This window comes from Balearica regulorum, chromosome 15 (genome assembly GCF_011004875.1).
Source record: "Balearica regulorum gibbericeps isolate bBalReg1 chromosome 15, bBalReg1.pri, whole genome shotgun sequence".
NCBI classification, from domain to species: domain Eukaryota; kingdom Metazoa; phylum Chordata; class Aves; order Gruiformes; family Gruidae; genus Balearica; species Balearica regulorum.
The window spans coordinates 18990290-19013704 of record NC_046198.1 but is presented as its reverse complement, the minus strand read 5'-3'; the positions used below and the strand labels follow the sequence as shown (position 1 = coordinate 19013704).

The 23415-nt window shown below is 35.9% G+C and overlaps 1 protein-coding gene and 1 long non-coding RNA gene across 4 annotated transcripts in view; one reads left to right on the top strand and one right to left on the bottom strand.

The window, feature by feature from the left end:
* PARN (poly(A)-specific ribonuclease) overlaps nt 1–19687 on the top strand; it is a 62331-nt gene extending 42644 nt beyond the window's left edge. For all 3 annotated transcript variants that reach the window (XM_075767829.1, XM_075767831.1, XM_075767830.1), the window contains exons 22-24: nt 9372–9561; nt 15846–16039; nt 18734–19687. In XM_075767829.1, the coding sequence (XP_075623944.1) occupies nt 9372–9561; nt 15846–16039; nt 18734–18786 (437 nt within the window). In that variant the 3' untranslated portion in view covers nt 18787–19687. The remainder of the gene's footprint in view (nt 1–9371; nt 9562–15845; nt 16040–18733) is intronic.
* Nucleotides 19688–20121: 434 nt separating this feature from the next.
* Nucleotides 20122–23415, bottom strand: part of LOC142604019 (uncharacterized) — a 67025-nt gene continuing 63731 nt past the window's right edge. The window contains exon 5 of the long non-coding RNA XR_012837919.1: nt 20122–20769. This is a non-coding gene — a long non-coding RNA (uncharacterized LOC142604019). The remainder of the gene's footprint in view (nt 20770–23415) is intronic.

Below are 23415 nucleotides of genomic sequence, written 5' to 3'. Positions count from 1 at the left end.
CCTGAGAATTTTGTTGAGAATATTTTTCATGCTGTTTTAAAATGCAATAAATACACTTAATCTGAAATCTTAAATACATGTGAAAAGCAACTGCTTGTCATAAATGGCACGCATTGAAATAACATTAAGTTGTTCCATGTGTTAGTGCCCTGATACATGAGCTCATATAGAATTTACTGTGTGCAAGATATCTTCTTCCTCTTGGCATTGAGTATACCAGTATATTTAGACAGCAGGGGAGCAATGGACTAAAGCAGGTGCAGCAGCTGAAATTGTGATGGCCTTTCAATGATCCTTGTTTAAATCATTAATCTTTCTGAACTTGTGAGTTTCTCAGACGGGGCTGGACTTTATGGTTTATTAGTCTTTTATGAGGTTTACTTATACTTAGCATGAATGCTTACCACCACAATTTAAAAATACATGCATCTATTTTGAGATTGTGCACGTATCAAGTCTCTTAGTGAATTTGGGGAAATGGTAAGTAGTATCTACTGTATTACCCAGATTCTTTGAAAAATTGTATTTCACATGACTGTGTTCTCACCAATAAGACAATGTGAATTTCATGTCAGATACATACTCTGGGCAGGAAGCTTCCTTAATGTAAACCAAGGAAACTGGAGTTGCACTGCATTATGTCAAATCTTAGCCATTACTGTTATTTTACTTTTATTCAAATTATGTGCAGTATCAAACAGTTTCTTTAGCTTTTTGTGATTGCCCCTCTCAAATTTTGGATTCTTACGTTCCATAAGGTTTTGATGTTTTAGGAAAGCTTGGTTTGAATTTTGCATTAATGGCTTTGCCTATGATGCTAAAGTTGCAGTGTTGAATCTTATGTGATACATATGTGTATATATACATATGTATGTGCAGATATATATAAAAATCTTGGTATCTCTCGTTAATTTTTGAGTGGCTTGAATTCTTGTGCTGCATCAAAGTAGCATTAAAGATGAGAAACTTATAGTTTAATAATCACCTTGTAGATATGTGCTTTTACATTATTTTCATGCAAGTTGGATTTTTTTAAAAACCCACATTACTTTGAAATGTCATATAGTTTTTCAAAAGATTGTAATGATTTGTTATATATGCCTGTATGCTTTGTAAGGACTTGAATGAAATGGTTTCACTAGGAAGAACTGAGCAGTTAGTCGGTAGGTTTTGCACTCCTCATGGGTAATAAGGGTTATCGAAATGGAAATGTTAAAGATTTAGTTTTATTTGAGATGCCTTTTTAGATGGGGACAGTATCAAAACAATTGTTTGCCAGAATTAACGTATTCACTGCTGCATCAATGGGGTGCAATCATTCCTGTAGCAAACTGTATCTGATGGGTGAACTCATTATCTGGATAGTTTATTTTTGAAGTACCTGATATGTGGAGCATTAATAGGCGCTTCAGTTGAAAATGTCTGAGTTAATTGTGAACAGTCTTCTAGGCAGCACTGCCATGAGGATGTCTCCAAGCTCTGTTGACTAGTTCTTGTTCTGAAGTTCTTAAGAAGTGTCAGAAATGTCATCAGGTTTTGCAGGAGTGTGCTTCCTGCAGCAGCTCAGTCTTAGCTGAAATGCTTGATTTGCTGGTATTAAAATACAGCTAATGGTTTGTGCCAGTCTTAATCCTTCATGGTTATGTAAAGGGAATGACTCTCTTCCCACTCCAACAGTGAGCTCTCACTGCTTTTGTTTTGCTGGTCCTGTGTCCAGAAAAAAAAATAAAGGAAAATCACCTCACTGAACCAGCAGGAAAGTGGCTCATCAGCAGGTCAATAAATGCCAGAAACACTGTAAAGGAGGGCATGGGGCCAGGTGGCTTGGAGCAAGGCATGGGATTCTCCCATTTGGTAACAAGCTGTTAGATGAAATTAACTGTCTAGTCAGACCGTGGGTTGTTTCTCTGAAAAGTCTTTCAGATCTGAGCTCTCTGTGCTTTGAGTAATAATAGACATTGAGACCTTCTATCTGACTAGAAAGGAAATGTTCTGCACGCTTCACACTTTTAATTTGTAGATTAACAGATCTGAACACTTTATTGGTACTCCTGGAAATTGAAATTCTCCAGTGTTGATTTAAAAGCGTTTTGGTACTAGTAAATGCAGGGAATGAGATGTGGTGAATTTCTAGTTGTGTTGTTCAGGAATCTTGGCTATAAAAGTAAATTAATTGCTGGTGGATATATTCTAGTCATGGTTTTACAGTGGAACCTGTGGTATAAATCATAATATACATAGCTATTTTACAACTTTCAGCATTACTGATGCAGAATTAAGAGGACTGATTATAGACTTGCCTTCAGGCACCTGCAGCCATATTTTTTCTCATCAGTTAAAAAAAAAAGAAAAAAAGGAAAAAAACACCCAAACCAAACAACAAAAAACCCCTGTACCCTGTAAGTTTGAACATGGTAGGTTTTTTCTTAATATAATGTTGGAAGTCTTTTGACTACCTTTTAATTCGATTTTCATTTTTGAAATTAGTTAATACATTTCACAGCTTTTGTTTCAATTACAAAAAATGAGGTATTTAAAATTGGACAAATGGTAAGTAGCTCGAATTCTTTCAGTAATTAAATAACTTCATCTTTAGGAAAATTAAAATCCTTTATAACAATCTGCATACATGTGCATAGTGTATGTCTCAGTGGACTATACTATCATCTGTGCTCTTTATTGGGGGAAATATTGTGAGTTTTAAACATTGTCTAAGGATCCTTCCTCTTCCTCTGCCATACTTTGTACTTGGCATTTTTTCTTTCTTCTGTAAAACCATTTTCTTTCAGACTACCTGTTCATTTTCCCATTTTGTCCAAAATGGAGAGTCAAAGACTTACTTTGGTTTGCTGTCTAATTTGCCATCCTCCTTTGCAGGTGAACAGCTGCTTTGTCACCATATTGATACTGCTCCCTGCTCTGAATTCAGATGTCGAAAGACATAAAAATCTTTATAAAAGAGTCTTTTTTAAAAGTCTATTTTAGAATCTGTTTAGGCACCTTCTGCTATCTTGGGCTTATACAGGAGAGGAAAACAGAAAGGGATGGTCAGCACCATGTACAAACTAGAATTTTCAGTTTTGATACAGCCTGCTGTTCTGCATCTGTGTTTCCAAACAAAAGTGCTTTTTACAAAGTTAGGATTTTCTTTATGGATGCCAAAGATTAACGTAGTACTTTACCTCATTTGATTTGTGGTGGGGTTTTAGTTTTTTTCTGAAGGTAATTTTTTAGACATCTAAATTTCTAGGCATGTGAAAGTGATCAGTCAAGTATTGCTTGTTTTATTGTAAAGGCAATATAGATGATTTCAAAGAGCTATATTTTCTTAGAGTAGTTTGAATAGGTGGTCTATGTTGGTGAAATGGATCAAAACTCAAGTTCTCTAACAAAGTCTTGAGCCTTGGCACTTTTACAATACAGGACCTTCCAGCCTCTTTAATGTTTGGGCAACTGAGGAGGAGCAATGCATGTACAGAGGTTCAATAAATTCCCTTGGGAGGAGGTGGGGAAACAGGGATGTTAAATAATTGAAAACTTGTTGAAGCACACATATTTTATGATTGAATGCTACGACTGGTACTAAGAGACTTGAGACTTCCTAATAGTTACATTGAGGCTGCTTTCCTTATCACTGAATAAAAGATGGAATAAATCATTCTGATCTCCAAGACAGTCAACTGTAGTTATTTTTCTGGAAGTACATTGACTAAGTAAATACTTTTTAACTTCTTCAGGGCTTTTGAATTTTTCTAAGTGATGCTGGGATCCAAAATTACACTGTATTATAGGTTTCAAGCAATTAGGCTCTGACTTCCATATGGTTAAATGTTTTTACCAGTAAAAGAAATTGTAAGTGAATTTTATCTCCCGACCTCAGAGCAAACCAAGGCTTTCCCTTCGTGATGCTTCAGTGCAGGATGATCTGAGAGGATTTTTCATGAAATCTTGATACTCTGTTTTATTTAATTATCAGATTATTTTTTTTAATAAACTGTGTGCAGTGAGGGTTTTTCTTCTCTTGAACCTTCTTTGGGGACAAGCATCTCTGCTGTAGTTACCTTGGCATGTGCAAAAGGGTTTCGATGCAGCAGCACAGCTATTATGGAAAATGGAAAGCAGGCAATCAGGCTTTCTGTAGTTGAATCAGCAGTTATTTTTTACTCCAGTCACAACTGAAATATTTGTTTGACTCTATTGTAGTAGACCTGTGCAGGATACTTCTGTTGAAAGTGGATAAAATTATTTTTGGGATAAGGTTTCATCTCAATAAAAGCTTTAGCAAAGTATATGCTGAATACATCCAACTCAACAAAATAGCTGCCTTGCTAGTGTGGGTTGATGACCATGGCTTTAAAGAATCCTGTCTGTCATATGTAGGTGCCACCCTGGTAAATTAATGAGGCCTTAGATCAGTTTTGACAGTAGCGGTGTTAGATGGATTTACTCTCCTAAAACTCCACTGTGTTTTTCAGCTGATAGGTGATGAGTTGGTGTGAATATTCCAGATGAAAAGAATTTTTAAAACCCCAAACAAAACCACAACAAAAGCCCCCACAAAATGCCCCCCAAAAACAAAACCACAAACAAACCCCCAACACTTTAAAAGCAAGATTTAAGGAAACATGCAAGTTTTTCTCTTGAAATACGAATGATTTTGAATCCTTCTTACCTACAAACAGTCAGAAGTAACACAGTTTAGCTAACTTTTTTCCCTAACCAAACTTGAGAAAATGGTCTAATCCACTACATTTAGTTGTTTTTTGAAATTACTCTTTTGTCAGGCCTAAGAGTAGCATAGTAGTAGTAGGGTAGTTATTCCCAGGATCACTTCTTTCCTGCTAAAGAAACAGGACTACTTGTTTTGTAGTCTTCTGGATTCTTCTACATGCCTGCAAAATTTTGAAAATCACTAAATAATTTTGAAAATCACTGAATAATACAATAAAGTAGCCAGCTAGTTTAAATTTCATTCTCTGTATGTACTGGGAGAGAAGAGAACACGAAGATTGTGAGACTGAATCTGCGCTATATTTCTGTATTTGAACAAGTGCCATTCATAATTAACTCTGGAGTACTACATGGACTTACTCAAGTGAAGAACCATTTAAAAATACAACTAAATACAGTAATTTATTGGTAGGAGTCAGTATAGCCTGCCTTCTTCCTAATCCTAAAGATTGCTCATAGTTTTAAAAACTGTTCATTTAGTCTGGTGGGGGAGCAAAAGCTGTCTCAGTGCTGTCCTTGTTCTTTACACTGTTCTTTATTTTGACTTTCAAACCAGACTATTTTAAGAAAAACAGTTAATGGTACCGGAGTATTTTTTTATCATATGTTTTTGTTTGAGGTGTTCTGATCCTTTTGGAGGTGCACCATGGTTTCATTTCAACAAGGTTTTTTTGCAGGCCTACATAGACCAGCACATGGTTCCAGCCCCATTGCCAGCTCTGCTTCCTTGTTTCAGGCAAGGGATGGCCAAGGAACTAGTGAATGGGGGTGAGATTGGGAACTAATTAGTTTATGTGTTCAGATGGAGCAAAGAGGCTGTGATTGGACCAGGTTTGAAAATAAACTGATTTGTCACCAATGTAAAATGCATTTGAAAAGGACAACCCTGCATGAAAAAAAATAAAAAGGAATAAAGAATCAGAAATGGATAATGAGATGCAGCTTTGTTAAGTTGGGGAAAACTGATGCCTAATGGTAGCAGAGTCAAACAATTTAAAAAAGGAGGTAGAAATACTGCCTTGCCAGAGAAGATAGGAAACAGTGAGTTTAATATTGAAGAATGTTTAGTGTTATGATAGATTGCAAGACCAATATGAGATAAAGACACACTCTACGAGACTGAAAGGGGAAAAAGGCAAATTGGAGAGGGTAGGATAAGAGCAGAAATCAGCAGAAATGTTGGCTAATTAATTGAGAATTCTCTCAAGTTTAGGTATCTCTTTTCTGAGAGAAGCCAACAGAGTGTGCCCAATGGTTTTTATATTGAGTCAACACTAGCAACTGTCAGTAACTTTCATAATTCTAGTGGGAGAGGCTGGAGAAATGCCTTTAAAATTTCTGGTCCAACTAATTAGTTGTGTGTGCAACAGTATGCTTAAAGGTCTGAAAACTGCATGTAGGCTTTTTAAAAAAACCAAAACCATTAATACTACAATGTCAATTTCACTAATATTTAGCATAATATAGGTGAACTATGTTTATGCATTGATAAAGTCCTTGGCCACATGATCACATGCTGTTTCTTTTGGAGAATTTTGATTTTATGACTTCTCTGGGAATATGTTAATACATTTGCTGTGTAGGGACCTAACTGTGATTGAATACTTGGTGTAGTGCATGATTTAATTCTGTTTAGATTAATTTAAAAGATATACTCTAATTTGGGATGTTGAGTCTTTACTTCTCCTTTCTGTTTATAAAATAGGCATATAGTACTGCTGCTTCAGCTCATGAGCTTTACTTTGAAACACTGGACAATGCCATGATGAAAAAAGTGCACATGCAAACTTCTGATTTTTTAAATGGAGCATGAATAGCCCTTCAAGTCAGTAAATAACGCTGTGGAACCATACAATGAGTAATGAGAATAAAACAAAATTCTGTATTAGCTACTCACTAATTGAACACTGTCGATCCAACTGAGGCAGCAGTCCCGCGTTTTAAGTAGTACATGATCAGATAAGACTAACACAGCATCTATACAGAGCTCACTTTGAGGCTTCACAGGTGAATTTTTACTTTAGTATTTCATAAATTTGAGTGTTTAGTATTGCAACCTTAACCTGTATAGTTCTGTGTATTTATTTTATTTATATATTGTGCGGTTTTTACCTACACAGTTCACTTAAATATTTCTCTATTTATTAAGAGACTTAATATTGTCAGTGGCCATCTATCAGGATTTTGCTCTGCATAAAAGCAAGGACTCGGTGAAAAGAGTATCTTTGTATACATTCTTCTTGGATTGCTCAACATCAGGCAGCCTGTTTAACAGCTTGCCCTCTAGGAAGATGCCATTCTCTAGGAATGTTTTTCCTAAAATAATGTGCAATTATTATTATTCTGCTATAAGACATAAACTTAACTTTATGGCTGCAACTGGTGTAATGAAATGCAGTCATGTGGTGTTTGTTACTAGATCAGGTTTCTCACAGAAAGATTTGTCTTCTCTTAGGATTTAAATAAATAAGTAAATAAATCCCCTAAGTTCTCTTTAGTTTTTTAGAATTCACAAAGCATTCTAGCAATGCATTTCTTCTGTTGGCAATGTAGAGTGATGTAACTGCTTCATTTGGCAGTATGGACAGCATCAAAGAAGCATCAGAGAAAATGTATTTTAAACTTTTACAGGGAGCTGCTCTTTGGTTCAAGACCATGCAAGATTGATTTATCTGTGTGACTTTGCAGAATTCTCCATATGCCTTCATTTCAATTGTTCAATGCATGAAGTAATATATTCAGCATATAATTTTTTTATATTAAATGTATATGTATATGCATATATTTGTGTGTATATGTTTAATATGAATGGGTTGCTATAAAGTACGTGCCTTATTTCAGGAAAGTAGAGTTGTCTTGGTTCAAAAATATTGACTCTTACACAGAGTTATTTTAAGGATGTTGCATAAGGATGATTTCCCCACCCCCACCCCTTAAATACAGGCCAGGTTTGTCAGGGAATTAAATGAAAGAGCCATAACTTTGGCTCTTAGTTTATATCAAAACAAATAATGTGAAATGGTTATTGTGTTTTAACAAATCACTATTCATCAGATGATCCATGGTAACTACATGCTTGATTTTAGCAAGTAAAAACATGCTTGAGTTTAACTAAACAAATTTTACCCTGATGAATGTCGGCTGGCATGCAGTAACTCCAGTGGGCATTATTAATTCATTCATGATGCCTGCACCATAACTTCATGGGCAATAAATATACTCCTAATTCTTACAACCAGATCCTGTAACTTCACAATTCAAAACAAGTATAAGGGGTGTGAAAGGAGGTATGTGTATGTATGTCTTTGGTTAGTGCAACAATCTCATGAGGCTATTAATCATAACTGCTGGTATCTGTTCTTGGGATTAAAATTAAATATACAAAGCTGTTGCCCAATTTTATATACATTTGAAAGACTTTGCAGCAGCAGCATCTATATGCTGTGACTGGTATTGTAGGTAATTCATTTCACAGTAGCATAGCCAATAAGCAGAATAGTTGATCTATTCTGAAAGAGGAAAAAACCAAATCCACCCATGTTCCTTACCTTTTCTGAATTGTGATGTTTGGGCTAGAGGTAATACAGAATATCTGTATTCACGATGATAGCATTTCAACTAGAATCAGAAAGTTGGGTACATATCTGAAATTTCTACAAAAAGATTGGAAGTACCTAATAAAATCAGGATTTTGTCTCCACTACAATTATGGTATTTTAAAATGCGCAGCCCAAATATATGAAAAACAATCTGGGTTGGTTTTGTTTTGTTTGTTTTTAATATTTAAACTGGTTTACTGGTAGGTTTACAACACTTTCTTTCAGTGAGGCTGAAAACAGCAGAGGACACCAGTTGACAGTTTAATTTGCTGATTCATCTGTTATAGTGATGGCTTCTAGCCAGACCTTGGCTTGCAGACTAAAGGCTGAGAGCTGTGAAGATGCTGGGATTTGAAGGAGTGTTGGTAAATTGTTGCTGAGTGAAGGCAGTGAAAGTTTTTTCTTTATTTTTGAAGTTACTCTAATTTTGCACTGACAGAAATCCTTCTACCTTGAACTTGCAGTCTTTTTCTAGTTAAATGGTCAAACATTAGAAAGGTAAAGGATGGAACAGCTGGATATTAGCTAAGTGCTGCTTCCATGGGTATCTTGTGCAACCAAAAATGCAGCTCAAATAAGCTTATGTTTCACAGCAATCAGAGTTTTGGCAGAGGCTTTGCAAATGTCATCTTTTCCTGGCAGACATGCAAAATAAACCTGCTGGGTTAAGTAACGAGACTAAAAGGGAAAAAATCCAGGAAATCTTTTCTTGCCAATAAGCAATCTGGAAGAGGGTTACTACTGAAGAATTGGTAGTTTCTAATTTAAAAGAAAAGTCTTAAGTAGATTTAACCCTTTTTGTATGAAGTCTGACTCTGAGAAGAGGTTTGATTTGTCTAATTCAGACATACCATGTGAATTTAGGAGAGTATGACTTTACTTTTTTTTTTCCCCTAATCACTAACAATGGAAGTAGCAGTAGTTTATATGAACAGAACAAATAGCTCACTGCCTCCTGCTTTTCAAAATAAGTTTTTTCAGGAGAGGGCATGCTGTCATTTAACAGTGTTTTGTATATAACATCACTCTTCTTCCTCATAGCTGTAAACACCAGCAGGTATGCTGAAAGTTATAGGATCCAGACATATGCAGAATATGTTGAGAAAAAACATGAAGAAAAACAGGCTAAGAGAAAATGTACAGAAGATAGTTGGAAGGAGATGGAGAGAAAGCGGTTAAAAACTCAGTGCACACCTTACGTTTCCCAGAGTCGATACTACTGTGTTAACAGGTGAGACTTTTTCTGCATTGCCAACTCTTGTATTTTTTTTATTGTATTTATGTTAGAAGTCTATCAATGTTCAAGTAGTTCTTAACCAATAGGTGACTTTTTTCTGTACATATTTCTTTGCATATAACTCAGTAGTGCTACATCAGCTGTCACAAGATCACAGGTAAAGGAGCAGAGGGAATTTGGTCACAAATGTGGTTAGATAAATTTTTAAAGTATTTGGATCCTGAGGGCAGCTCAAATTGCAGTTCCTGAGCTTGATGTAGCAGCACCATTTCTTGTAACAAAATAAAAGAATTACTTTTGGGTTTGGACTTTCCATTGTGATAATACATCCACAGAGATAGGTATAAATTAGCATCTTGAGCAGTCCTGATGAGGTCATCCTTACGCTTTGGAAACAGAAGGCAAATGGTGATACTTGCATGGCTTTAAGTTTTTGGAGTAAAACTTGAAAAGGGTTTTAGTTCATTATTTAAGGACAAAATTAAGTCAGGAGATGCCAGTTTTGATTCTGGTACAGTATGTTGCTGTGTGTATTTCTTGTTCCATTTTTACCCTCTCATGTTAATGACAGGTTATGGATATGACTGTAACAGGAGGCTTCTGTCTCAGTCATCTGGGTAGCTGTGAATGGGAAGGGTCTTCTAGTGTTAATATAATGATATAAATAACCTATCAAGTTATTACCATTCTTTCTTCCCCCCCATCCCCCTCCAGATTCTATCAATTCTATATAAAAATAAGTTTCAATGGAGTACATAAATTGCATGTAAGGTGGTGGGTTTGGGTATTTTGTTGGGTTTTTGTTTTGGGGGTTTTTTTCCTAGTTAGTCAGACCAAATGAGATGGTCATAAAATGAACACTGAGGTCTTTTCTGCTTTATCTTTCTTGGGAATGCTATAAGTTCTAGCTCTTGTTATATCTTCCTGTAACTGTTTTCTGTCATGTAACAAATATACTAAACTTGTTCTGTTCTTCTCACATAAGCTTATGATTTGCCTATTTTGCAAAATTAAATGCAGGTGTGTATTTTGGATAGCTGTCAAATTTTCATGGCTTTTGTCATGGTGGGTATTCTAAATGTGTTAGAGACATGTTTGATCCGTAAAAACCATATGGAGGAACCCGATGATAAAATCCCTATCAAATGAAGCTAGTTCAGTTGAACTGTTGTACTTAGGAAAACTTGGGAGTGCATGCTATGAAGAGATGAGGAGCTCTAAAAATTGTCCTGGCACTAGTTTACATGTGGTTATGGTTTAGGTCTATAATTAAGTCTGTATTAAATAGTCTGAAAACACTTAGCACATCTTGAGTCTACTGCAATGAAATACTAAGTCCTACTAGAGGAAGTATCTCTCCTCAATGAAAGTTGGGTTTTCTCTCAGATTCTATGCAGATGGTAAGAGTTGCATCTTACGGTTTGAGCCATACACAACGGTTGTGGTTTAACCTGGCAGGCAGCTAAAACAACCACACAGCCATTTGCTCACTCCGCCTGCTCCCCAGTGGGATGGGGGAGAAAATTGAAAGGGGAAAAAAACCCCAAAAAGTAAAACCTGTGGGTTGAGATAAAGACAGTTTAATAGAACAGAAAGGGAAGATTATAATAATCATGATAAAAGAATATACAAAACAAGTGATGCACAGCACAATTGCTCACCACCCGAAACTGATGCTCAGCTAGTTTCCAGGCTGCGATCCTGCCTCCCAGCTAGCTTCCCCAGTTATAAACAGAGCATGATGTCATATGGTATGGAATATCCCTTTGGTCAGTTGGGATCAGTTGTCCTGGCTGTGTCCCCTTCTCAGCTTCTTGTGCACTCACAGCCTGCTTGCTGGCGGGGTGGTGTGAGAAGCAGAAAAGGCCTCGATGCTGTGTAAACACTGCTAAACAATAATGAAAACATGTCAATACTATCAACACTGTTTTCAGGACAAATCCAAAACATAGCCTCGTACTAGCTACTATGAAGAAAATGAACTCTATCTCAGCCAAAACCAGCACAGCAACTAATTCTTTTAACATACACTTTGGAAAACAATAAATGTGTAAAGTTGATTTGTTGTTATCTCGCAAAGAATTTTGAGAACTACTGCAAATGTATTATTTGGAAAATTGCTGAATAAAATTTTCAGTAAATTCTTTCCTTAAAACTATGGTACACTGCAATGAGTTGTATGCCTAAGCACTTAATCTCCTTGAGAATTTTTAATCCATTTTTTCTAGTGTTGTAAAATTCCACAAGAGGCAGCCTTGGTTTTAGATGAGCAACACTTTGATAGCCTTGGATAGCAGCCTTTATTTTGTTGATAGAACTTCTTTCGTAATTGATGTTACATGAATTTTTCTTCTCTCATTATTCTACAAATAAAGTGATTCGGCTCTGTCCCAAGTTCCCTTTCATGCAGGTCTTTTGTCATGTTTTTCTTAATTTTATTTTTATTTGTTACTAGTTAGATTGTGTTCTCCTGTCAGCTAATCTTTTGTAAATGTTTCAAGTGTCATCTAGTTAGGTATAACACAGAACTGAAAACCTTGTGGTCTTCCAGTTCACTCAGGATGAACGTGTTCCGTTTGTTTCCAGACAAAGATACCTCAAAAATAATACAAATATTTATATGAATGAATCAGGACAAATATGTGCGTGCTTGTAGATGTGTATATATTTGTCCAGATTAATTTGAACCATATATAGTTGAGCACTCAATACTGTGATGTATCTAGCAGCTGATCTCTTATAATAGCTTCATGTTACTACATCCTTTATTTATTTATTATTTAATAAGCTTACTGCATCAGTTTCTGCCAGGGAGCACAGCTGCAGAATAGCTGTTCCTCTCCACAGTGACAATATATCCTGGCTACTTTTTCATTCAGTAATGAAGTTGTTGGGTATTTATTATAAGGAACTTTTGTCAATTTAAGACATTGAAAGTATTTAGCAAAGGTTCTTTAGTTTCTGTCTTACTTAAAAAAGCTATAGTCCCACATTATAGAGGAACTACTCTTCAGAAAATGTAGTGTAATAGTACTAATAGCAGTCACAAGGTAAAATAACTTATGATTAACATATACCATGTGCATATAATTTACTACTACGGTTAGATATCACAATTGATTTTAATGGAGATATGCCTGATTATTAATGTCAGTTGAAGAAGTAGAAGAAAAACTGATGCATTTGACAAAACTTCCAGTAGTTAATAGGATCCCCTCTTCTAAAGCCATTCATTATTCAGAATGCATTTTTGAAACCGATGGCCTCTTGTGCAGTACCAGCTATGTTTTGCTTAGCAAATAACTGCCTGCCAGCTCTGCCATGACTGTTCAATGCATAGGTTTAAGATCTTTTCCTTAGCAAAGTAGTGTTAAACCATAGCATGAAAAATCAAATAGGGTATGTTCTATGTACAATGGCAAAAGACTTACAGTAGTATGAAGTACAGGAAAGTGATACATGATTTTGCCTTACAAGTTTTCTAGCTGAAACCAGGAATGCTGCATCTTCTGTCAAGTCAGGGTGCTGTTTGTAGCACCACTTCCTGGAATGTCTTTATTTTTGCTGAAGATAGTTTGATTCATTTTTTTAAATGCTCCTGTATTTCTGCTGCTGATTTTACTTTTTATGGAAATGGTTGTTTATAGTGATTTATTACTAAATAAAGGATAAGAATTGGGAAAAGCTGAGTCATTAAAGGTATGGATAATACATATTGCAATCAAATTATTATAGTATTCCAGTATTCTACTGTTAGGAGATTTCACCTGCTCTTAAGCTGAAATGACTGAATTTTATAACGGGTCAGTAACTACTCCCCCCCCCCCCCCCCCCCCCCCCCACCCCCAACCTTGTTCAAAGTGGCAAGAAAAAATACGTTTTTGTTTAAATGAAATTTACTTGCCTGGATAACTTGTGTGTTTTGAAACCTAAGTGCTACATTTGTTAATGGATGATACAAGTCTCGCTTTCTAAATGGTTCAGATATCAGAATAGTTGAGGATCCTAAACAAGTATATCTGAATTGAACGATTACTGATAGCTATTGGTTTGTACAGTTCTTCCACTTTGTTTAGTTGTTTCTCAACAGAGGAAATTGAGATGGAAATATGGACATATTCCAAAATAGCTGGTATAATTAGAAAACTAACCTTTGCTCTGAGTAGTGCTCTACCTTGTATATGCAACTGTATTGATTAGCTACTATTGCTAAGTGAATAAATAACGTTGCTGTAGTCCTTGGGTCTTATTTTAGGTCAAAGAAGAGTAAGACACACAAAAAACCCCAACCCTTAGCCATCTAGAACCCATGCCATCAATGAATGAATGTAGAATAAAATTAGTATTTTTGGAGAAAGCAAGAAGTCAACAGTTCTTGACTATAAAATATATATATATATATCTTTTGTATTTTGTGTTGCTGGTTTTTTGGTGGTGGTTTTTTTTCCCCTTAAGGTATTTGCAGGAAGAACATATGGCCTAATTTTTTTTTTTGTTTTTGTACTTTGGTACACAGCTAAATGTACACTGAAGGTCAAGAACTTGTTTCTCTTTATTTACAATAACTTCTCAAGATTTTGAGTTGAAAAAAATTAAATTCAGCCATAAGACCTTTCAAAAAGGGAGCTTCTTACTACAGTGAGTGCAAGTTCCCTTCTAAGAGCCAAGTGTTCATAATCTAAGATATCCTGGGATCGTAGCTTAGGACCCCTGAGTTTTTTCTTTCTTATGTATTTATCAGAATATCTTTCCCAAAAGTAGAATTCTTACAGACTTTTCTAAACAATGTTTTAAAAAAGATATATAGTAGTTTTTCATTTTCTAAATGCTTTTTCTTCGCTAGACCTTTTTTCTTTCCAAACCTAGTTTTTGCCTGGTTTACAATGTTGAAATGTGTATGTAGGATATGTTCTATCCAGCTTTTTGGTTTGTATCCTTCTATTGATAATAATTGCAGTATGACTTGAAATGACGCTTTGTAAGAAATGATGCAAGAAGGCCTTCTATGTGTGAATGTTTGGAGGACAAGTCAGCTGTTCATCATAGTAAATGGTGTTTATGTTCCTAAAGTGGAAGTAAGAGCATGAGGCGTAATCATATGTTTCATGTTTGTTTATTGCTTTTGGACATCCCAGAAAGAGTGTGTTTTAAATTGCAAAATATTCAGCTGAAAAAATTCCATTTCAAAGCCAAAACTATACAGCCAAATTTAACAGTCCTTTAGCTGAAACCTTACTAAAACACGATCATTCCCTGCTATTATTGATTAAAAAGAAAAAACAAAATAGCTTGTAAAGCTTTGTTCTGTAACTTGGTATTAAGTTTTATTTAGATAAAAGAGTAGAATATGGCTTAGATGCATACAGACATTTTGTGTAGTTCTTAATGAAAAACTAATGATTTGTAAGTATAAAACTACCTTTTTTTTAATTGGTTGTTCTAAAAGAGCATTAAAATAGACATTTAAGTAGCTGGTATTGACATATCTAGAAGTTTGTAATAGGAGCTGTTTTTTTAATTAGCTTTGCTACTGCATTCTTTCTTATGCTAATTTGATTTTGATATTGGCATTTGTCTTTCAAGGAAACCTAATACCTTCCAGTTGAATGAAAATCTATGCAGTGTTATTTCAGTGTATTCTGAATGAAATGGAGGTCTAAGTTCATCTTCATACTGTATTAGTCAGGCTTCATTCAAATACTGTGCAAATTTTTGTGCTTTTTATTTTACCAGCCCATTGGATGGTAGGACTCTTCACTTTAAGGCCTGATTTAAAGTTTATTATATGAAGGTTAATGGTTTTCTCTACATTTATATAATGGAAATGCTTGTAAAACTGCATATAATTCCAGGAGAGAGGATGAAGTTAGCATGTAGAGTCCTTCAATATCAAGATATGTGTTTGAGGCTAACAGTTGTATGTAAGTTAGTGTCCACTGAGCATGCTTTACAAGAGCTTTCATAACTAAGAGAATAAAAATTAAAATTAAGCAGGGATAGATAAAGAGCTTTAATGACATTTGAGTTGAGTGATATCATCAAAATAGCAGCTAAGGCTGAGATATGTATAGTACAAAGAATGAATACCTTCATCTACTTAAGATTGGATTAGATCCCAAATTTATGGAGTTTTATCAGATCTACCAGATAATGTAATTTCATGGTACACCACTTATTACAGTTTATGCTACTACCTTAATAAGCATTTAATAGATGTACAACAGCTAGTACCTATGTAATAGTTATTCTTGGCTTGTTCATATTTCTTCTACATTCAGTTTTACAGGTACCAGTACAGTGGGAAAGAGAAGCATGAGTCCTATTCAGGAAGAAACTGGTTCTGATGATATGGAAGAGGGAGAAGGGCAAGATCCAGGATATGATCAGACTGACTCTTGTGCAGAGTCCCTTCCAGATGGTAAGAAGAGAGCCAAAAAGTTCAAAAAGATGAAGACAGAACAAGTTCCAGCAGGTCAGTGCAATGTTTGTGCATATGTTTTTCTGTTCTGTTTGGAACTACCGTAGGCCTGAACAGAACTGAAGTTGTTTTCTTGAATGTCTTTTTTCTGGACTTCTATGTGTGTAATGTAATAAGTCACTGCTATAAGTTATTGCATCATACAAAAATTGTAAAAATAAAACCACCACCACCAAAAAACGAACTAAAAAAACCCAACAAAAAAACCCCCACACAAACAAATAACAATAACAAAACCCCACCTGAGACCAACTAAAGGAAGCAGGTTATAGTTGATATTTTGCTTGCTTGCTTTCTTAAAATAAAGCTCTCTGAATATTTTTAGCTATTCTTAATCACTTTTTTTTTAATGTGACTTTCTAGTTAAGGTTACCCAATATGTTTTGCACATTGTAAGCAAAACTGAAGGAATTGTAGAAGTAGGATTCTAGAGTAGATTTCCCTATTAATCCAATACTTTATCATGAAATGTAAGGTTAACTTAATGTGGACATTTTCCCTTAAGCTTGATTGAATGGAGTCATGGCATAATTGAATGCACATAGCTTGACCTGCCAGATGTGTGTCATTAGACAACCTCTGTTGCTTGCAAATTAGTCCAGTTTTAATAAACCTACCAGCTGCCCTGAAAGCTACTATATATACCCTTTTATTTAGCACTTTAAGACTATATATCCTGATAATATTGCACTAACATCCCTTATTTACAGTTATTTGTGAGATAAGATATTTCTGTAAGTTGAGAAAACAATGGAATTTCTCAGTCTGGTCAGAATGTTCTTTACATCTACAATTAAGCCAAAACTTTGACAGTCTACCTGCTTGCACCTCAGCATTCCTCTGGCATACCTCTTGCCACAGTGCTGTTTTAGGTTGAGTGCAGTTTGACCTAGTCAGACTGCTGTTTTAGATTCCCTGGTATAAATAAGTAGGCTGCACCTCTACTGAAACCCTTTCCTCTCTAGAACATTTCCTGAGAATGTGTTGACTTTGAGACAACTCAATAAAGGAGTAAGCTGCCAGACAGGTGCTGATCTACCAGACTTTTAAACTTAGGCCCTTTAGCTTTCTTGGTGCTTTGCATTTATGAATCAGTTGTGGGGCTTTTTCTGGTAACGCTTGGCAAGATGGTGATGAAAAGCGAGTGTGTTGAAAATCCCTTCCAAACATTTTAGACGGGTGGATCATAGTCACCCATAACAGTTCTTGCAGTGTACCACATGCTCTGAGTAAGCCTTTGCTTACTTGAAAGGCTTACTGGACTGTGAGCAGATCATTCACATTTCATGGACTGCTAGTTGTTGAAGCTTGAGGAATCTCACTTTCAGGAGATGCAGATTTTGAAAAGTAGGAGAAATAGTTGGGTTTTTGTTGTAAAAGTGTCAAATTGTAGATTTGCCCAAGTGATAATTTTTTTTCTTCTGTTACATATTTTATAAGTCTTTTTTTTTAAATCTGATTTAGAACTTGCAATGTAATGCTTGAAAAATCAATACTGGTTTTAATACAAATTATCAACCCAAATAATCTTTTTCTTTCTTCGAAAAACTGTTTTGATGTATGCATTAGTATATGCAATGTTCTGTGTGGTGTTTGTAGCAATAGCCTTTATTGTTCTTTATTTGGTTGAGGACTTTTCACCTAGGGTTGATGTAAGGGGGTTTTTGCAGACTTTAATACCTACATATTTTCTACCCAAAGTACTTTGAACTGTAGGTCTGACTAAACACAGGCAGGTGAAAATCAGATGACTGTGTTTCAACTGATATTTTTGCTATGTTGTGTGAGTTATTGAAGCCTGTACTAAAACAAAAAAAAACAAATAAATAACCTTAAGTGACATGAATTTAAACCTTAAAAGATTTGATTTTTATTACTCTATTGTTGATTCTATTTCAGAAATTTCTTGCAGAAATAGTTTAGACTATATTAAAAAATTAAGTCATATCTTAATTATTGGTCACCTGGAGCACTGCCTGTATTGAAGTATATTCAAATATTAATAGTCAAAACTTTCTTTTAATATCTGCTCTAGCCACTTTTATCCAGAAAGTTGCACTGTATGCCAAGCATCCTTTCTCCTGATTTGGTAGAGTAAAATCTTTTTGAGCTGATTCATAAGCTGTGCTTGGAAAATTCCTTTTTGTTGTAGTTCAATAGGGCAATTGGGCCACACAAGCATATGCAAAATGACGAGACTGTCTACTGTAATTCCAAGTGTAAAATTCATGCTCTGTTTTTGGCATTATGGAAATACATGTTCTCAGTATGATTCATCTTTCTTCTCCAATTAATTTGGGCTGGAAATATTCTTCAGTGTCATAACTGCCTTAAACAAGAATAACTGCAAGTACACTTGGTAAAATAGTATTATTTAACTTTATCATCCCAGTTATTGCAAAACCAAAATTACTTGGATTAAAAATATTCATTAATTGAAAAATATATTTATCATTTGGGAAAGAAACTTGACATTAACTTTTTTTTTAAGTGCCTACTCATAACAGTCTCTTGGTTTCCCTTTCTAAATATTGACTTGCCAGTAACGTATCTAGAGCCTCACTCTAGAGGAGAAAATATGTCTTTGTATGCTCTAAAAGAATAAAAAGATTCTTGATTTAACTTTTAGTCCTTTCAGTGTTTTATATTGAAGTCTTTAATATATTGTTCTATGATGCTGTCTTTTAGGAAGCCTCACAACTAGTTCCACTGGAATTTTTGAAGTCCCTGAAACATGGTAGGAAACAACTGCCTTAACAAGTGGAATTGATTGAAAGCAGTTGCGAGAATACACCTCTTGGAAGCCATACTTTATTTAAATAAAGTGGTGTTAACAAAGCAGTATGTGTCCTGAAAATCAGTTTAATTATTTTAAACTGTTTATTGAACAATCACTGTCAATTTTACTTGTGTGTATATTAACTAGTATATGATTCATTGTTGATCATGTGAAATCCTTGCTGTCGTAAATGTTGTTAGATGTAAGAAGCAAGACTAAATGTATTTTGGTCACCTACTTTGGCATGCCTGCAATGAAATGTACAAAAAGAACTGGCACTCTGTGATTCCATGCTAGGCTGTTTCCTGTGCTTGAGGGGAGTTACCACAAATCCCCCAATCTTCAGCTATTTTTTCAGGCAATATCAGTATGCTGTCAGCATTCTTGAAACAGGTAGAACGGCAGTTTCGTATATTGCTTTCTACCAGTTACTTTATCCAGAAATCTTTTTTTAGTTTTCTCTTCTCTACCCCCCTATCCCCTGTGCAGCTAGTATTCATCTAAATATCAACTTTACACATACCTTGTCCTTTAAAAAACTGTGACTTAAAAGTTTCTCAAACATTAATTTCCTGTTAGGAGGTAGGTTTTTTTTGTTTTCACATCAATTGCTGTTTTCACTCTTCACTCTTAAGTCTTGATCTGTTTCTTCCCTCCTTCTTCCCCAGCTTGTGGGGTTTTTGTAAAAATGTTTTTTGGTACCTGTGACAAACCTGCTAACTGTACCAGCCTTTATTTGTTTAAAAAAGGATCTGCATTGGTAGATTTCAGCAAATGTTTGATATTTAACATTTTTGTATCATGGAAATAAAACCAAAAGATGTATTTCCATAAAATGAAAATTAAAGACATTTTCTTAGGAACTGGTTTGTTTTTATTTATTAGCTTCTGAATAATGAAACGTTTTTAGTGAACTCTTTTTTTTTTTTTCCATAATAAAACAATTTTTTTGTCAGCCTGTGATTAGCAGACCCTTTTGGTCCATGGACTACTGTTAAGATATTTATGAAATGTAACCAAGAAAAGCAAGCCTATTGTCATAAGATTTAAATCGCTCTGTGTTTCCCTTGGAGCAGGGAAAAAACAAAAAAAGAGTTTTCTGCAAATCAGTGAGTTTAAAACCATTGCTGTGGAAGAGTGGACTCTTATGAAGGCTTCATCAGATTGCATTTACATTAGAGTGGGAACCACTGTCATTTAAACAGTGCAATAACCTGTTGGAAGGTATGCCAAAATTTGTGGGGTTTTAAATGATTGTGAGAGCTATCTTGAACTTGCATTGCAAAGGGGAACATAATTTAAAGACATTAAATGTGAAACATTTTATTTATAAACTTGGAATACTGCCAGAATTGGTGTAATTAAGTTGTTGGGTTTTTTAATAGCAGCCATATCATCACATTCTTACATTAAAATGTGGGAAAGAAGACAGTGTTATTAGTGATACAAGGGGAAATTAGTAACTGAACTCTTCTGCTCTCAAGGATCCAGAGACTTTTCTTCTCTGAGACTCATGACCTTAGGACTAAATACTTCAGTCACTTTTATCTTGAGTATCCAAACCTACAAAGAAACTGCAAATTTAGTTCTGAGAATATATGCAACAATTAAAGAGAAATTGTATAAAGTATTAATCTCTTATGGAAATGATTCAGGTAACTTATATGGTGTTCTAGCCAAATGCTGGGGGGGTGTGGTGATATTAACTTATATATCCTAAAGAACTGGCATAACATGATTTGGGAGGGAGCTTAGAGTCACGATGTCAAAAGATGCAAAAGCATATAAAGGGATTCTCAGAAGTACAGGTTGAGGCAAGGAAGTCTCTGCTCAAGAGCTATAGAGCCATGTACTGTTGCAAAGAATATACCTGGAGTCTTTACTTGGAGGCCATTAGGATGTTTATGGTACTGACTTCACTCTTGAACAGCAACACTTTACATACCTGCAGTGAAAATGTAAGTCTTAATTGCATTGCAATACAATCCCTTAAAAACTTGTTTCTTTGGAGTAGGCCATGTATATCCTTCTCTAAACTACAAAGGTTAATAGATACTCCTGCTATTTCTACCCTCGTCCCCTCCCAAATTGTCATTTTTGAGGAGCAGAATGTTATGTATCTTGACCTGTAATACCTCTTAAGAAAATAGCATTCTTCCATTTTCTAGTCCTTATATGTGTTTGATTTTACTTGTTAACACATAGGTAAGTTAATAAAATGGGACTGGATGTGGGGCTGTAGTATTTCTAATGCTGAGTTTGGGTAGAGAAGTGTTAGGGGTCAGAGAGAGGTGGTGCCCTAAGAAGGAACTGGCCCCACTGATACCACATCAAACCTCGTTATTGTGTGGGGTTTGGTATACTTCCCTTTAAGTGAAATCATTAATTCTAGAAGGGAAAGAACATAGCTTCTTAAATTAGCTCCACATTTGTTTCCTAATGTATGTTTAGAATATTGCAGAGAATTTAGATCTTTACTGCATTTGTTTCTGAAGAACAAAGCTGTCATCACTAGTCTTTGTGGCTGCAGAGATTCCTGGGTCTTGATCTCCAGGGGTTTTCTGTACCATTACTTGACACCAGAAGTATGGCGAGGCATTGGTCTTGCTCCTTCATTGTGGAGCTGGGATAGCTGGTAAGTTGCTGAGAGGCCATGTTTTGTAAAAAGTCAGATCCATCTGTGTAATACTTTGATTTAATTAATTTTTGAATTTACCTTTTTTTTTTTTTTCCCCCCTTCATTCCCTTTTTCTGCCAGGGGCGGGGGGAGGTGACTCACGTATCTGTTCAATTTTAGAGCTATTGTTTTGCTTTCTATTTGGAGGAGCAGCGATAGCTACACCTAGTTCAGTGTCCTGCACATTTGCACCTGTTCAAGCCCAAGCCAGCTCTGGGCAGGAGGACCTTCTTCTGTCCCTTTTGATCGTTTTGTTGGCGGATGGGAGGCGGCGCGGCGCGGCCTCCCCTCTCCCCTCAGGACCGGGTGGGAGGTGGTGACGCAGCTCCCCTCCCCGCCGCGGGGTGGCGGGCTGGGGCCGGACTGAGGTGGAGCCAGGATAAGGTGAGCCGTGTGCGGCAGCCCCATAAGGTAATTTCTGCCTCCCGACTGTGTGAAACAGCCAGCAGTACCTTGCTGTCAGAGTAGTACTGAAGTGAAAGATTTTCTTCAGCAAATAGCAAGGGGCTTTACTGTAACTGTGGGTGCCCTGTGGAAGGTTGTCCTTGCTTGTGGTGAGGTTATAGGTGGCCTCTTCCTCACTGTTGGCTGTGAGGGGGAGGGAGTTGGAAGCTGTGTGAGAGTTGGGTGGCAGGAATGCTGAGGAAGATATTAGAAGCAACAAACAGCAATATATAGAAGTGCTGCAAGTAGGGGTTGAAGAACATCAGGAGTTTCCTTGAGAAAATGAGGGAATTTTGTGAATAACGTTCAGGAGAAGAGAGGAGAACTTGGGAGTGTAAACCTGAATGTGAGACAGTCGGAAGAAGTGGTGTGGAGAAACACAGAGAGGTCTTTCTCAGTGGGCAAATGAGGTAGGTAGACTGAAATCCTGTGTCTTCAGAGGAGTAAGAATGTGTTTATATGACTGAAACTCAAACTTGACAATGATCATTTATCAATAGTGATTGAGTGCTTCATTGTTTGCATCAGAGAGCAAGTTCGAACTATATTTAAAGTAATAATTTTCAGATCCATCTCAAGCATTTATGGGTGAGAAGCGTTAACTTGTGTCAATGCACAGAACTGACAGCATGGGCTATAGGAAGTTGCTGGTAGGCCAGATATATGGAGGAAAAGGTGATTGTGTAGAGTAAAACAGAGGAGTGCGAATGTCCCTGTAGCATGGGTTTGAACAGGGACAGATAAGAGAGTGAAGACTATGGGAGAATGAACTACCCCATGTAAAATTAAGATCCCTGTGAGTGCTATAGCCTATTATTGGTCTCAGTTTTGAGCTTATGGTTTGGAGTAAAAAGCTAAAGGCTTCAAATGATATAGATGGAGGACAAAGTTTAACTATCCATCCAGTGGAAAAACTGAGAGAAGGGTAGAAAGCTAAAACTTCCGGTAATTTGGGGGGAAAAAAAATGTTCTAACTCCTTCTTTCTTTAAACCTTTGAGTCATGATGCCTGGAAAAATGTCTGGTACTCTGAACATGTTTTGTATCTTCAAATCATGTTAAACATAACGCAGAAAAAAATGTCCTCTGCAACTGAGCCTAAGCGCATACACAAGAATATTCCTGATATTCAGAAGTTCTTGGTCTCTGAAGTCTTTAGACTATTGCCAGCTGACCAGATGTGTATGTTGAAGAAGATTCCTCAAGTTACTCCACATTGTTTAGTAAATGAATAAACACTTTTCTGTATTGTAGCTTTAAACTTAATCTAAACTATCATTACCTGTGTGCTTTACAGAAATACTGCCACACTTTCATTGATTGAGGAACAATAAATGGTAGGTTAGGCTGGGATTTATAGGGTCATTGTACTTGTAATTAAGATGTTCTTTTTGCTTTAATAAGTGTGCATGAAGATCCTTTAAAAAATATTTTTTCCAGTAGTGTAATTATTGGCATCCATGTACTTCCA